Genomic DNA, 12755 nt, shown 5'->3' with positions numbered 1-12755 from the left:
TCTGTTTCTGGACATATTGTTATCCTAATTTTCATTTAGGAAAAATTTACAATCAACACAAGTACTTTCTGACACCATGAATTTTTTAGTGGGCGACCAAATTCCCAAAGTTTGCAATTGATTTGATCAAAAATAAATAAGTTTGATTTAGGGCAAATTTAAAACTTTAAATATTTTTTATGGGAGGAAGTAAAACGTGAGCAGGTTGGCGCTATTGTGCCGGATGTCTAGGCGATGGCGAGACACAACTTCCATGGACGGCTAGCTTCCTTCGCCGCATCAGTCCTTCGGTTATGTTTGAGGGCTCCAATGCCTCGTTGTCTTTGCTTTTTCGGCTTTGTTGCTGTTTCTAGGCACCCTTGTATCATGCCGGAGTTTTTTCTTTTGGCGTTGTGTTGTGTTGTGTTGTATTGTTGGTTGTAAGAGCTACATTTTAAAGCCAGGCGCCAGCCTCTTTTCTAAAAAAAAGTAAAACGTGAGCACAAATCTTGAAGCATGACAAACGGTGGAATTGGTTGGTGGATATCTCTATGCATTTTTCTCTGTAGAAATAATGTATTTTCGGTCCCGCCGCCCCGCCGCCTGCACGAAAGATGGCAGCCGGAATCCCCATGGACCATGGTCACAGTTCACAGGAACTCTGCTTCGAGTCTTCGATCCCCGCCGAGCAGGAGGCCGCCAAGCGTAGCCACCGACCAATGAACTCCGTCGCCGCACCCTGGCCGCGGCCACATCAACGCGATGCTGAACCTGTGCCGCCTCCTCGCCGCCCGGGGCGGCGTCTCCGCCACCGTCGTCGTCAGCGAGGAGTGGCTCGGCCTGCTCGGCGGCGGGCCCGCGCCGTCGGGCGTCCGCCTGGAGGCCATCCCCAACGTCGTCCCCTCCGAGCACGGCCGCGCCGAGGACATGGCCGGGTTCGTCGAGGCCGTGTACACCCGGATGGAGGCTCCCTTCGAGCGCCTCCTCGACCGGCTCGGGGCCGCGCCGGCGGCCATATTCGCCGACACGTTCGTGCCCTGGGCCGTGCGCGTAGGCAACCGGAGGGGCGTCCCGGTGTGCGTCCTCTCGCCACCCAGCGCCACCATGTTCTCCGTGCAGTACCGCTTCGACCGCCTGCCCGTGGCCGCCGGCGGTACCGCTTGTCCGGTGTCTGACAACTTCGGTGTCGTCCGCTCAGCTCGACGAGATCGCCATTGGCCTGGCCGAGAGCAAGTTCAGGTTCCTCTGGGTGCTCCGCGACGCCTGCGCCGGCGTGCACGATTTGATCCGTCGAGGCGACTGTGTGATCGTCCCGTGGTGTGACCAGCTCAATGTATTGTGCCATCCTTCCGTTGGGGGGTTCTTCACCCGCTGCGGCATGAACTCGACGCTGGATGCGCTGTACGCCGGCGTGCCGATGCTGACTCTGCCGATAGCCTTCGACCAGCCGATCAACAGCCGGCTATCGTCGACGAGTGGAAGGTTGGGTACAACCTCAAGGAGAAGGTCTGGGGCGATGACGCCATCGGAAGAGATGAAATTGCTGGAGGTGTTAATGGGCTTATGAATTGTGACGACGGTGAGGGCGCGAGGAGGAGAGCGTCTCTTATGAAAGAAGCTTCTCGTGCCGCGGTCGAAGTGGGTGGTTCATCGGACAGCGATTTCACGTCTTTCATCAGTTACATTTCACGGCTCAATAACTGAAATGTATTTGAATTCAATAAGTATGTTGTTCATTTGAGCAGTGTATTTGACGCAGTGAGACGGCGGTGGTGACTCTAAGACTGTGGTAGCGCATGTTGGTTGGCGGCAAGTTTGATGGAGCGCGACGGATCGGTCGAGGTGTGGGTGTGTGGCGGACGCGAGAAATCCTTGCCGGCTTGGCTGGCATCGATGCGGCGACGCATGTGGGCGTCGTCGTTCCTTCCTGAAGGGCGTCGGGTATCCCCTCATCCACACCCGTCTGCGTACCGGGGGAAACCCTAGGACCAGTCCGGGCAGCAGCGTCATTATCGTCGAATTCCTTCCTGAAAGTGTTGCGGTGTGTCCGAAGTGCTAGGAGTGTGGTGGAAATCTTCGAAGGGCGCAACGGTTGTGGATCATCATCATTTCCGTCGATCCGACTCTGTTGTCATTCGTTTCTTTTACTTTCTATTTCTTTTCTCTTGGGTGTACTTGTGCTGTCTGCCCCAGCATTGGGATCTCTGTTATATCGGATGGTTGCTATATCAATATAGCGGGGCGAAAGCCTATTTCGAGAGTGCATTTGAATTCGATTGACGCTGGGAATGAACTCAATTTTCTGCTGGAAAGGTGGAGGGAAAAGAAGAGTCAGTCCCTTTAAATGAATTTCAAATCACTTCCATTTTTCCTGTAATTCTAGTCCCTCTTGGTTTATTTTTCCTGAGCTTCCTTTTCTGCACTCTCTGGTATATATGTGCTTCTCCTTTCATCTGAATTAGCTCCCCTGTTGTCTCTTATTGCCCAACACAGTTGCAAGTACATTATTGTTTTGTTCAGCAAAAAAAAAACTGAGAATTGACCAATACCACCCAAGGAAACTTTCAGTCCAACGAGGATAAAATTTCAGCTATGATTTTTACAAGTAGGTGACAAGTGTAAACCAAAAAGTTTTTTCAAGCTTTCAAGATATATTCAGATGGCTGTTGAGATGGGGAAACAGTTTTTTCTTGCTTTCAATTTTAAGTTTCTGCAGTCAGCTAATGTTTGTTCGGCAAGGAAAACTGAAACAAAGAAGAACTGGATAAAACTGTAATTTTAAGTTTTTTCTTGCTTTCAATTTTAAGTTTCTGCACTTGCTTATTCAGCAACGAAAAGCTCCTGATCCGAAGAGAAAAAGAGAACTGGATAACTGTAACAAACACAAACTGAAACAAAGACCACTTGTAAGAACAGGAAAACTTATTCAGTAACACAGCTCTGAATTCGATTCAAACTAGTATGAACTGTTGTAGTGCACTCTGGTGTGCCGTATATACAGAGTAAGTAATACCCAGCAATCTTCATTCAAGCCAAGGAAATCGCTAAAGCATTACTTTGAATGAAGACGATTCAAACATATGAATGAATATAGTTGTTGTTTACACCCTGGTGTATCATATCAGATAGTAGCAGAACACAGACAGTAACAGTAAGCAACCAAGCTTTCAAGATCGAAAGCCGAGCAGCAAATCCTAAAGCAGACTAGGCCAGGCGCTGAGGAGCAGCAACTGCCGGAGGGCGCAGAGACACGCGCCCGTACTGCTCACACGAGTACTTCTTGTAGATGGCCTTGAGCTTGCTCTCCGGAGCAGCCGCGTGCGCCATGACCAGCATCTTGGCAGGCTCCCTGAAACCAACAAACAGAAAGAATTTCCATGAGTTCCAGCTCATTCAGCAAAGTTCATCAGGCAGACAAGTGAATGGATCACTCACAGGAGCTGCGGTTCAGCGAATCCCGTATGGTGCTTCAGGGTTTCTGTCCAGACGGGGCTTCTTTTCAGCGTGCACCGGGCGGCGTACACGGCAGACGCCGCCACGAGCGAGGGGCGCACCGTGACCAGCCCGTACTCCATGAGCGCCATCTCGGCGAAGAAGAAGATCATATGCTCAAGCTGCGTTCATCCACAAGAACAGGAGGAAACGAAATTCAGCAAATGTTCAAGCTACGTTCAACAACAAGATCATATTGTTCCATGGCACATCTATCTGACATGCAACTTCAGATATCTGAATCAATGTCCAATGCATTTTACCTCCTTGTCGCTCCCGGCGGCCTTGGCGAACCGCACCAGGAAGACGTACGGGGTGGGCACGGTGAGGTTCCACGCCATGCTGTTCAGGATATTCTTCTCCATGGACAGGATCTGCTGCCTCGAGTACGAGTAGTCGGCTATGGATATGAAATCGTCTACCTGCAAACACAAAGCAAACCGCCACTTCAGATTCAGAGTTCCTTCACAGACAGACAGACAGACAGACAGACAGACACGAGCAGATTGAGGCAGCTACTGGAACGAACAGGATTCACTGGGGATGAGAGAAAGTGTTTGGGCCATATATACCTCGGGCGCCCAGATCTCCTCGTACTTGCAGGAGATGAGCATGGCCGCCATGCCGACGAGCTGCAGCTCCCGCCGAGGCACCGCCTGTAAGGAGAGGAACCTGTCGATGACGTACATTGTCAAGTACATGCTCTCGGGCATGAGCTCGAACTTATGGGTCACTTCCACTAGCCAGTCTATCAGGATTGCCCTCATCTTGGGGTTGATCTCGGGCTGGCTGCCCATGTAATCTATCGGCCGGCACTCGTGCTGCAACACAACACAGATTGGTGAACATCGTCAGAACAGTTGCTTGCGGTGTGTCACTTGAGCAGACAATTGCTGAAGAGGGAGGTTTGTGGTTACCTGTGCCTCCTTGTAGTATCTGTAGATGTCGTCGATGTAGTCGACGACGGCGAGCTCGTTGTCGCCGTCGAGCTTGTCGATGTCATCGATTGAGGCCTCCTGCCATTCACAAGAACACGCGAGCAGAGTTAAGGCACTACTGGGAGAGGATGAGCAGTAAGGACCAAGGACAGAGAGAGGTGTTGGTTGGATGGCCCGGGTCGCTCACCTTGGACCGATGGCTGAGCACGGTCGTGAGGGTGTGGACGACCTTCTTCCTGGGGGCAGAGCAAACGGCGGCGACCTCTGATGGCTTCCTGTTTTCGCCGGAGCCGGTGACGATCTTGGCGGCCGGCTCAGGGCGAGGGGCGGCGGGCTTGAGCTTGACAGGGACCTTCTTGGCCACCGGCTTCAGGCCGGCCCGCGCTGCTGGAGGAACAGCTACGCCGTTCTGCAAACCACCACAGCGATTTAGATTAGAAATCCATCATCAAGAAATTGCTTTCGAACATCGGAAAGGGGGGCTCGTGTCTGTCTGTACCTTAGATGGATCGGCCTGGGCCTTCTGCAAGAGCTGAGCACCGAAGCTCCTGGTGATTGGGCGATTTATCCCCGCCGGCAGCTGGATCTTGCTGTTGCAGCGAACAAGAACGGATTCAGTTCAGGAGAAAGAACGGAAGAAAGAAAAGCAGGACGGGATTTGATCCTTGCGCTGATTGATTTTCTTACCCGTCGAGGACGTGGGCGTGGACGACGTTGCCGATGTCCCCGAGCACCCGCCTGTTCCCTCCCGCACCGGGGCGGCCGCCGGCGTCCTTCTGCTTCCCTGCCGGTACTGCGGCACCTGGACATGACGAAAGAGAAACATGAGTAAAGATCAAGGAACTGCTTTTTTGACACACAGATCAGGCACGAAACTCGCTCGCATCAGACTAGAAATCAAGAACTCGAGAACTAAAAATCCGATCTTGGCGAATCAGGCTCGTAAGACGAACAGATCAAGAACTCGAACAAAACAAGCCGCAAGAAGCTAACGGCGCAGGCAGGTCCAAATCGACAAATCGAGAACCCCTAGAGGCTAGAGCGGTCGTTCCCCGCGTCGCGCGGGGAGAAAGAGAGATTGGGCGGGAGGGAGGGCGGGCGGGCGGGCGGCTCACCTCTGGTGGTCGGCTGCGGAGCGGCAGCCGCGTGCTGGTTATGCCTGGTCGCCATGGGGACTTCTTGCTGTTCCAGCTCCGTTCGAAGGGCCGAGAACCGGCGAGGTGCTACTCCTCCGGCGAGTTCTTGAACAGAGCAGGGCAGAGCGGGCAGCGGACCTCTCGCTCCGATCCCTCTCTCCTCCTACTGCTGCGAGCCGTTGGGGCGGACGGAAGAGACCTGAAGCTTTATAGAAGCGGGCGGCTGTGGTTGAGGCGGCGGCGGCACAAAGTAGCCGTTGGGGGTTCTTTGGTTCTTGGAAAGGATAGTTTCCGGCTGCGAGTTTACGGTACCGGTCCCGGAAGCTGGGATTATCACGTCTCCTGTGCTGTGGAACCCCGGAACGTAATAACGGAAATGCCATCTGGCCCACATTTGGCCACAAGGCCGACCACACATCGGCCCATCTAGTCTCTAAGAGCATCTCCAACAGCCGCGGCAAAAGACGCGCGCGGGGTAAATTGGCTTTTTAGCGTGCGCGGGGTAAATTGGCCTTTTAGTGCGCGCGGGACGTTTTCGCGCGCTCCAGCGGTGGCGGAAAACTAGCGCGCGGGAAACGATTGCGCGTGCGGGGAAAAGGCGGCAGCTCGCGCGCTACATTTGGCGCGCCTATAAATTGCAGCGCCCTCTGCCGCTCTCTCCATCTCTCCGTCGCCCTCTGTCGCGCTCTGCCGCCGACACGCCACCACCGCGCCACCATGCCGCCTCGCCGCCGGGGAGGTACGGGCTACCGCGGCGTCCGCGTGCGTCCGTCCGGCACCTACTCCGTCGAGATTCGGTCGTGCAGCGGCATGCGGCTCCGTCTCGGAACCTTCGACACCGCCCAGGAGGGCGCACGCGCGTACGACGCTGTGGCGTGGCGCCTCTTGCGGTCCCGTCAGGACATGAACTTCGCCGACGTGGCGACGCGGGAGCGCGCACAAGAGTTGGCGCCTTTCCCGCGGCTTCTCATCGACGAGGATCGTCGCAAGCACCGGAGGCGGGAGCATCGTCTCAGGCTGGCCGAGATGGACGAGCAAGCCATGGCGCTGTGGAGCCATCGCTTCCCGGAAGACACCAACGAGGAACAGTTCTTCGCCCAGAGGAGGGCGAAGAGGAGGGAGGAGCGAGCCGACTATCGCGAGGACAAGCGAACGCGGAAGGCGGTCGCTAAATACAACCAAGCGCTAGGAGATGCGTCCTCCTGGAACTCCGGCGACGAGCGATTCCTTGACGCCTACACTCCGACGTCGGAGGAGGACATCACTGAGACAGAGTCCGAGTCGGATGAGTAGTAGTAGTAGTAGTAGTAGTAGGAGGAGAACTATCTACGAAACCAAATATGCATCGAATCATAGTAGAAAAAACTAAAATATTGCGCGCCTGCTGGAGTGGCGTGGGCGCGCTTTAATTTGCGGCGGCCGCTGGAGCCAGCGCACCGCCGTGCGCAAAAACTGGCTAACCCGGCGCTGTATCGTGACTTCTAGCGCGCGGCGCGTTGCCCGGCTGTTGGAGATGCTCTAAAGCCGTTGGGGATCTTGCGCAGGAAGTCAACTTCAAGCCTCTGGAACCGAACCTCTACATTCTTCGGTTTTTTGCCTTGGTGATCTGGAGAGGGAATGCAAGAAGGACCATGGAACTTCAGGGGTGATGCTGTTATCATAACTCCCTATGATGGAGTAACCCAACCATCCCAAGTTAAGCTTGACACTTTGGACATATGGATTCAGATACATGATGTTCTTGATCTCTACGCATATCTGGTTCCTTCTCTCGCTGCAAAAGTAGGGGAGGTTTTGTTCGGTGAAACTGCATGGTTTTACTGGTGGGGCCAAGTGGTTCTTTTACAGTTGGAAAAGGCTCCCCACCCTCCCCTCCCGCGTCGCTCCAGTGGCGACTGGGAGGGAAACCCTAGCGCCGCCGGCCCCGCGACCCCCCTCCCTCCTCTCCGCCTCTCCACCGCCGGGGCGCACCACCGGGCAAAGTCTGGTTGGCGTAGGCGGCGGCGGGACCCTTCCTCCCCTCTGCTAGCGAGATCGGCGCGGGCGGTCTTCCCTGCGGGTGGCAGAGCGCTGGCTGCAGGGTGCGACGGCGGGCTCCCATGCGTGTCCCACGACCGCTGTGGCCCCTAGTGCCTGTGTGGATGGCTGCGTGGGGTGCGCCCGTGGTGGCCGCGACCCGGGTGGCGAGGGTCTGCCTCTGGCGGCTGCTTCTGGCCCCGGCTGGTGTTTCCCTCGATTGGCGGCGGCTGCTGACACGTCCATTTTGCATCATGTTTTTCTACTGTTATTTATGATGTTTTTATGCATAATAATGCTTTTTGGAGTAATTCTAATGCCTTTTCTCTCATAATATGCAAGGTACACACAAAGAGGGAGAATTCCGGCAGCTGGAAATCTGGACCTGGAAAAGCTACGTCAGGCCACCTATTCTGCACAACACCAAACAAGCTGAAACTTCATGGATATTTTTTATGGAATATTTGAAGAATATTGGAGCAAATAACTACCAGAGGGGGCCCACCAGGTGGGCACAACCCACCTGGGCGCGCCAGGGAGCCCAGGCGCGCCCTGGTGGGTTGTGCTCACCCAGGCCCACCTCCGGTGCCCATCTTTTGGTATAGAAGTCATTTTGACCTAGGAAAAATAAGGAGAGGACTTTCGGGACGGAGCGCCGCCGTCTCGAGGCGGAACTTGGGCAGTATCACTTTTGCCCTCCGGTGGAGCGATTCCGCCGGGGGAAACTTCCCTCCCGGAGGGGGAAATCATCGTCATCATCATCACCAACAACTCTCCCATCTTGGAGAGGGCAATCTCCATCAACATCTTCAACAGCACCATCTCATCTCAAACCCTAGTTCATCTCTTGTGTTCAATCTTTGTACCAGAACTATAGATTGGTGCTTGTGGGTGACTGGTAGTGTTGATTACTGTATGGTTTGTTTGATGGAAGATTATATGTTCATATCCATTATGCTATTTAATACCCCTCTGATCTTGAGCATGATTATCATTTGTGAGTAGTTACTTTTGTTCTTGAGGTCACGGGAGAAATCATGTTGCAAGTAATCATGTGAACTTGATATGTGTTCGATATTTTGATAGTATGTATGTTGTGATTCCCTTAGTGGTGTCATGTGAACGTCGACTACATGACACTTCACCATATTTGGGCCTAAGGGAATGCATTGTGGAATAGTTATTAGATGATGGGTTGCAAGAGTGACAGAAGCTTAAACCCTAGTTTATGCGAGTAAGGGACCGATTGGATCCCAAAGTTTAATGCTATGGTTAGAATTTATTCTTAATACTTTTCTCGTAGTTGCGGATGCTTGCGAGGGGGTTAATCATAAGTAGGAGGTTTGTTCAAGTAAGAAAAGCACCTAAGCACCGACCCACCCACATATCAAATTATCAAAGTAGCGAACACGAATCGAATCAACATGATGAAAGTGACTAGATAAAATTCCCGTGTACCAGACATTACCTTGCTGAAAACCACTTGTCATTTCCTTCTGCTCCTTGTTGGATTCGACACTCTTACTTATCGAAAAGAGCTACAATTGATCCCCTATACTTGTGGGTCATCAGCTGTCTCCGGCAGGGGGCTCCCTGCTACTCCTGGTTATTCTTCTCGGTGGGGGTAGCACATGGTGGTGGCGCTGGTTGTCGGCTTGCTAGCGGCACGTCGATTCATCTTGACGATGGGGCAGCACATGGTGGTGGCGCTGGTTGTAGGCTTGCTCGCGGCACGTCGATTCGGCTTGATGGCGGGGTACAGGGTGTGGAGGTGGCCTCCCTTCTCCTAGGTTCAGGTCGGTGGCGCTCTTGTGTCAGGGGTGGCTGTGACCTAGGGTTTGTGCTCGGGCGGCCGGATTTGGGCCCGAGGCAGGTCAGAGCAGGCATTCCGGGTCGGTGAGGTCAAGTGCGGTCCGGGAGGTGCTCGCGAGAGGTGATGGGTGATACGTCTCCAACGTATCTATAATTTTTGATTGTTCCATGATGTTATATTATCATTCTTGGATGTTTTATAATCATTTTATATCAATTTTTGGTACTAACCTATTGACATAGTGCCAAGTGCCAGTTGATGTTTACTGCATGTTTTTTACATCGCAGGAAATGAATACCAAACAGAGTCCAAACGCAGCGAAACATTTTGGAGATTTTTTTGTACCAGAAGACATCCAGTAGGCCGGAGAAGCACCTGGGGGGTGCTCCGAGGGGAGCACAACCCACCAGGGCGCGCCTGGGGGCCCAGGCGCGCCCAGGTGGGTTGTGCCCACCTCGGGTGCCCCCCGAACCGCCTCTTTGCTCTATAAATACCCCAATATTCCAGAAACCCTAGGGGAGTCGATGAAAATCAATTCCAGCCGCCGCAGAGTCCAGAACCACCAGATCCAATCTAGAAACCATCACGGAGGGGTTCACCACTTCCATTGGTGCCTCTCCGATGATGCGTGAGTAGTTCTTTGTAGACCTACGGGTCCGTTGTTAGTAGCTAGATGGCTTCCTCTCTCTCTTTTTGATTATCAATACAATGGTCTCTTGGAGATCCATATGATGTAACTCTTTAATTTTGCGGTGTGTTTGTTGGGATCGGATGAACTTTGAGTTTATGATCAGATCTATCTTTTTATCCATGAAAGTTATTTGAGTTTTCTTTGATCTCTTATATGCATGCTTGCTTATTGCCTCGTATTTCTTCTCCGGTATTTGGGTTTTGTTTGGCCAACTTGATCTATTTATCTTGCAATGGGAAGAGGTGCTTTGTAGTGGGTTCGATCTTACGGTGCTTGATCCCAGTGAGAGAAGGGGAACCGCACGTATGTATCGTTGCTACTAAGGATAAAACGATGGGGTCTATTTCTACATAAATAGATCTTGTCTACATCATGTCATCGCTCTTATTGCATTACTCCATTTCTCCATGAACTTAATACACTAGATGCATGCTGGATAGCGGTCGATGTGTGGAGTAATAGTAGTAGATACAAGCAGGAGTCGATCTACTAATCTTGGACGTGATGCCTATATAATGATCATTGCCTGGATATCCGTCATGATTATTTGAAGTTCTATCAATTGCCCAACAGTAATTTGTTTACCCACTGTTTGCTATTTTTCTCGAGAGAAGCCACTAGTGAAACCTACGGCCCATGGGTCTCTTCTTTAATATATTTGCCTTTGCGATCTACTTTTTGTTTGCTTTTATTTTCAGATCTATTAAAAAATACAAAAATACCTTGCTGCAATTTATTTTATTTGGCATTCAATATATCAATATTTACTACTCTCTCACGTCCGTTTGCCTATCTCGGGCGCCGTTTCCCGAAAGGGATTGACAACCCCTTTTACACGTCGGGTTGCGAGTATTTGTTATTTGTGTGCAGGTGCTATTTACGTTGTGTTGCTTGGTTCTCCTACTGGTTCGATAACCTTGGTTTCATCACTGAGGAAAATACCTACCGTTGTTGTACTGCATCATCCCTTCCTCTTTGGGGAAATACTGACGTAGCTTCAAGCCGCCATCAAAAGGAATTTCTGGCACCGTTGCCGGGGAGGATCTTCAACATATACCAGGTTCCTAATCACAAATCTCATCTCCTCGCAATTTACATTATTTGCCATTTGCCTCTCGTTTTCCTCTACCCCACTTCACAAAAATTTGCCGTTTTATTCGCCCTCTTTTTCGTTCGCCATTTTCTCGTCAGATCTATCCTTTGCTTGCAATCATGAGTGACTTCGGTATGGCACCAATAGATGATGGCCTAACTCCTAAGATTGGACGTACGGGCAATCTAGATGCCAAAACTTTTATCTTGGGGCAAGGGAATGTTATGGGAAAAGAACGTATCCAAGAATTTTTCAATTGTGTTGGAAATCTAAGTCTTGATGATGCTCCTATACTTAAAACTACTAGATTTTATGCGGATGCTATTTTAGCACTAGTTCTGAAACTTGAAAGTAAATTTATTCATACTCATCCTACTTTGCAAAGATTGTTTTTTGAGCTTCCCGTTATAAAGAATCCTAGGGCTAAAAAGTTGGCCACCCTTGTCCTTATGAATGAATTTGATTATATAATTCGGGAAGCTAGGGAAATCTTTCATTTTGATGGTATGAATCGTGAAAAACCCGTGATAGATGAAATTCTTTACAATAGTGATTATGCGCTAAGGCATTTTCTTAGGGATAATACATTTTTTGATGGGAATCTTAAGAAGGAAGTCCCCGTTTTAGATATATTCCAACAAGTTTTCAATAATGTAAACCAACATCACTCTTGGATTGTTGCTGGAAATCAAAGGGGATATGATGAAAACCAACTTAGGAATGCTACGGTTTCTATGGATAATATGTTTTATGTTGTCTTTACATAACCTCATGACAAGAATACCCCTAAAGAAATTAAAGACAAAGATGACAAAACTTAGATCCTTGCTTTATGCCTAGCTTGGGGCGTGAAACTATAGCGCTTGTTGGGAGGCAACCCGATGAATAAAATTTATTTTTGCTTTTTGCTTTCTGTTCTTGAGTGTTAGCACAATTATGCTGCTGTTATGATTGTGTTTTTTGTGTTTTAATTAGTGTTCGTGCCAAGCAAAGCCTTTAGGATCTTCTTGGGTGATAGTTGTTTGATCTTGCTGAAAAACAGAAACTTTTGTGCTCACGAAAATAATTCTCATTTTAAACAGAAGAGTGCTTTTGAGTTGATTCTTTTTGCAGAATATTAATATAAAAATGTCTCACGTGGTACTAATTTTTTCAGAATTTTTGGAGTTACAGAAGTATTCGAAATATCCAGATTACTACAAAATGTTCTGTTTTTTACAGATTCTGTTTTCTTTGCGTTGTGTGCTTGTTTTGATGATTCTATGGTTTTCTTTGATGTGTTTTTGCCATAGAAAATTTGGAATACAGTAGATATAATGCAAGAACAAAATATGAATTGGTTTGATACAGTACTTATAGTAGTGATTTGCTTTCTTATACTAACGGATCTCACGAAGGTTTTGTTGGAGTTTTGTGTGATTGAAGTTTTCAAGTTTTGGGTTATCTTACGATGGATGAAGGAATAAGGAGTAAGAAGAGCCTAAGCTTGGGGATGCCCATGGCACGCGAAGTTATTATCCAAAGAGAAGCAAGCAACTAAGCTTGGGGATGCCCATGGCACCCGAAGTTATTATCCAAAGAGAAGCAAGCAACTAAG

The 12755-nt window shown here is 50.1% G+C and overlaps 1 protein-coding gene and 1 pseudogene across 1 annotated transcript; one reads left to right on the top strand and one right to left on the bottom strand.

The window, feature by feature from the left end:
• The first annotated feature begins 705 nt into the window (after nt 1-705).
• LOC123159776 (UDP-glycosyltransferase 87A2-like) lies at nt 706-2155 on the top strand (annotated as a pseudogene).
• Nucleotides 2156-3041: 886 nt separating this feature from the next.
• LOC543039 (cyclin-B1-5) lies at nt 3042-5828 on the bottom strand. Its single transcript, XM_044588975.1, has 9 exons — nt 5525-5828; nt 5097-5211; nt 4909-4999; nt 4597-4818; nt 4389-4487; nt 4044-4292; nt 3735-3893; nt 3415-3593; nt 3042-3328 (listed from the first exon to the last, which is right to left on the bottom strand). Exons 1-9 carry the CDS (start codon nt 5577-5579, stop codon nt 3184-3186), a joined length of 1314 nt encoding a protein of 437 aa, XP_044444910.1. The 5' UTR covers nt 5580-5828; the 3' UTR covers nt 3042-3183.
• Nucleotides 5829-12755: the final 6927 nt, after the last annotated feature.

This window comes from Triticum aestivum, chromosome 1D (assembly GCF_018294505.1).
Source record: "Triticum aestivum cultivar Chinese Spring chromosome 1D, IWGSC CS RefSeq v2.1, whole genome shotgun sequence".
Taxonomy (NCBI): domain Eukaryota; kingdom Viridiplantae; phylum Streptophyta; class Magnoliopsida; order Poales; family Poaceae; genus Triticum; species Triticum aestivum.
This window is presented reverse-complemented; position numbering and strand designations above follow the sequence as displayed.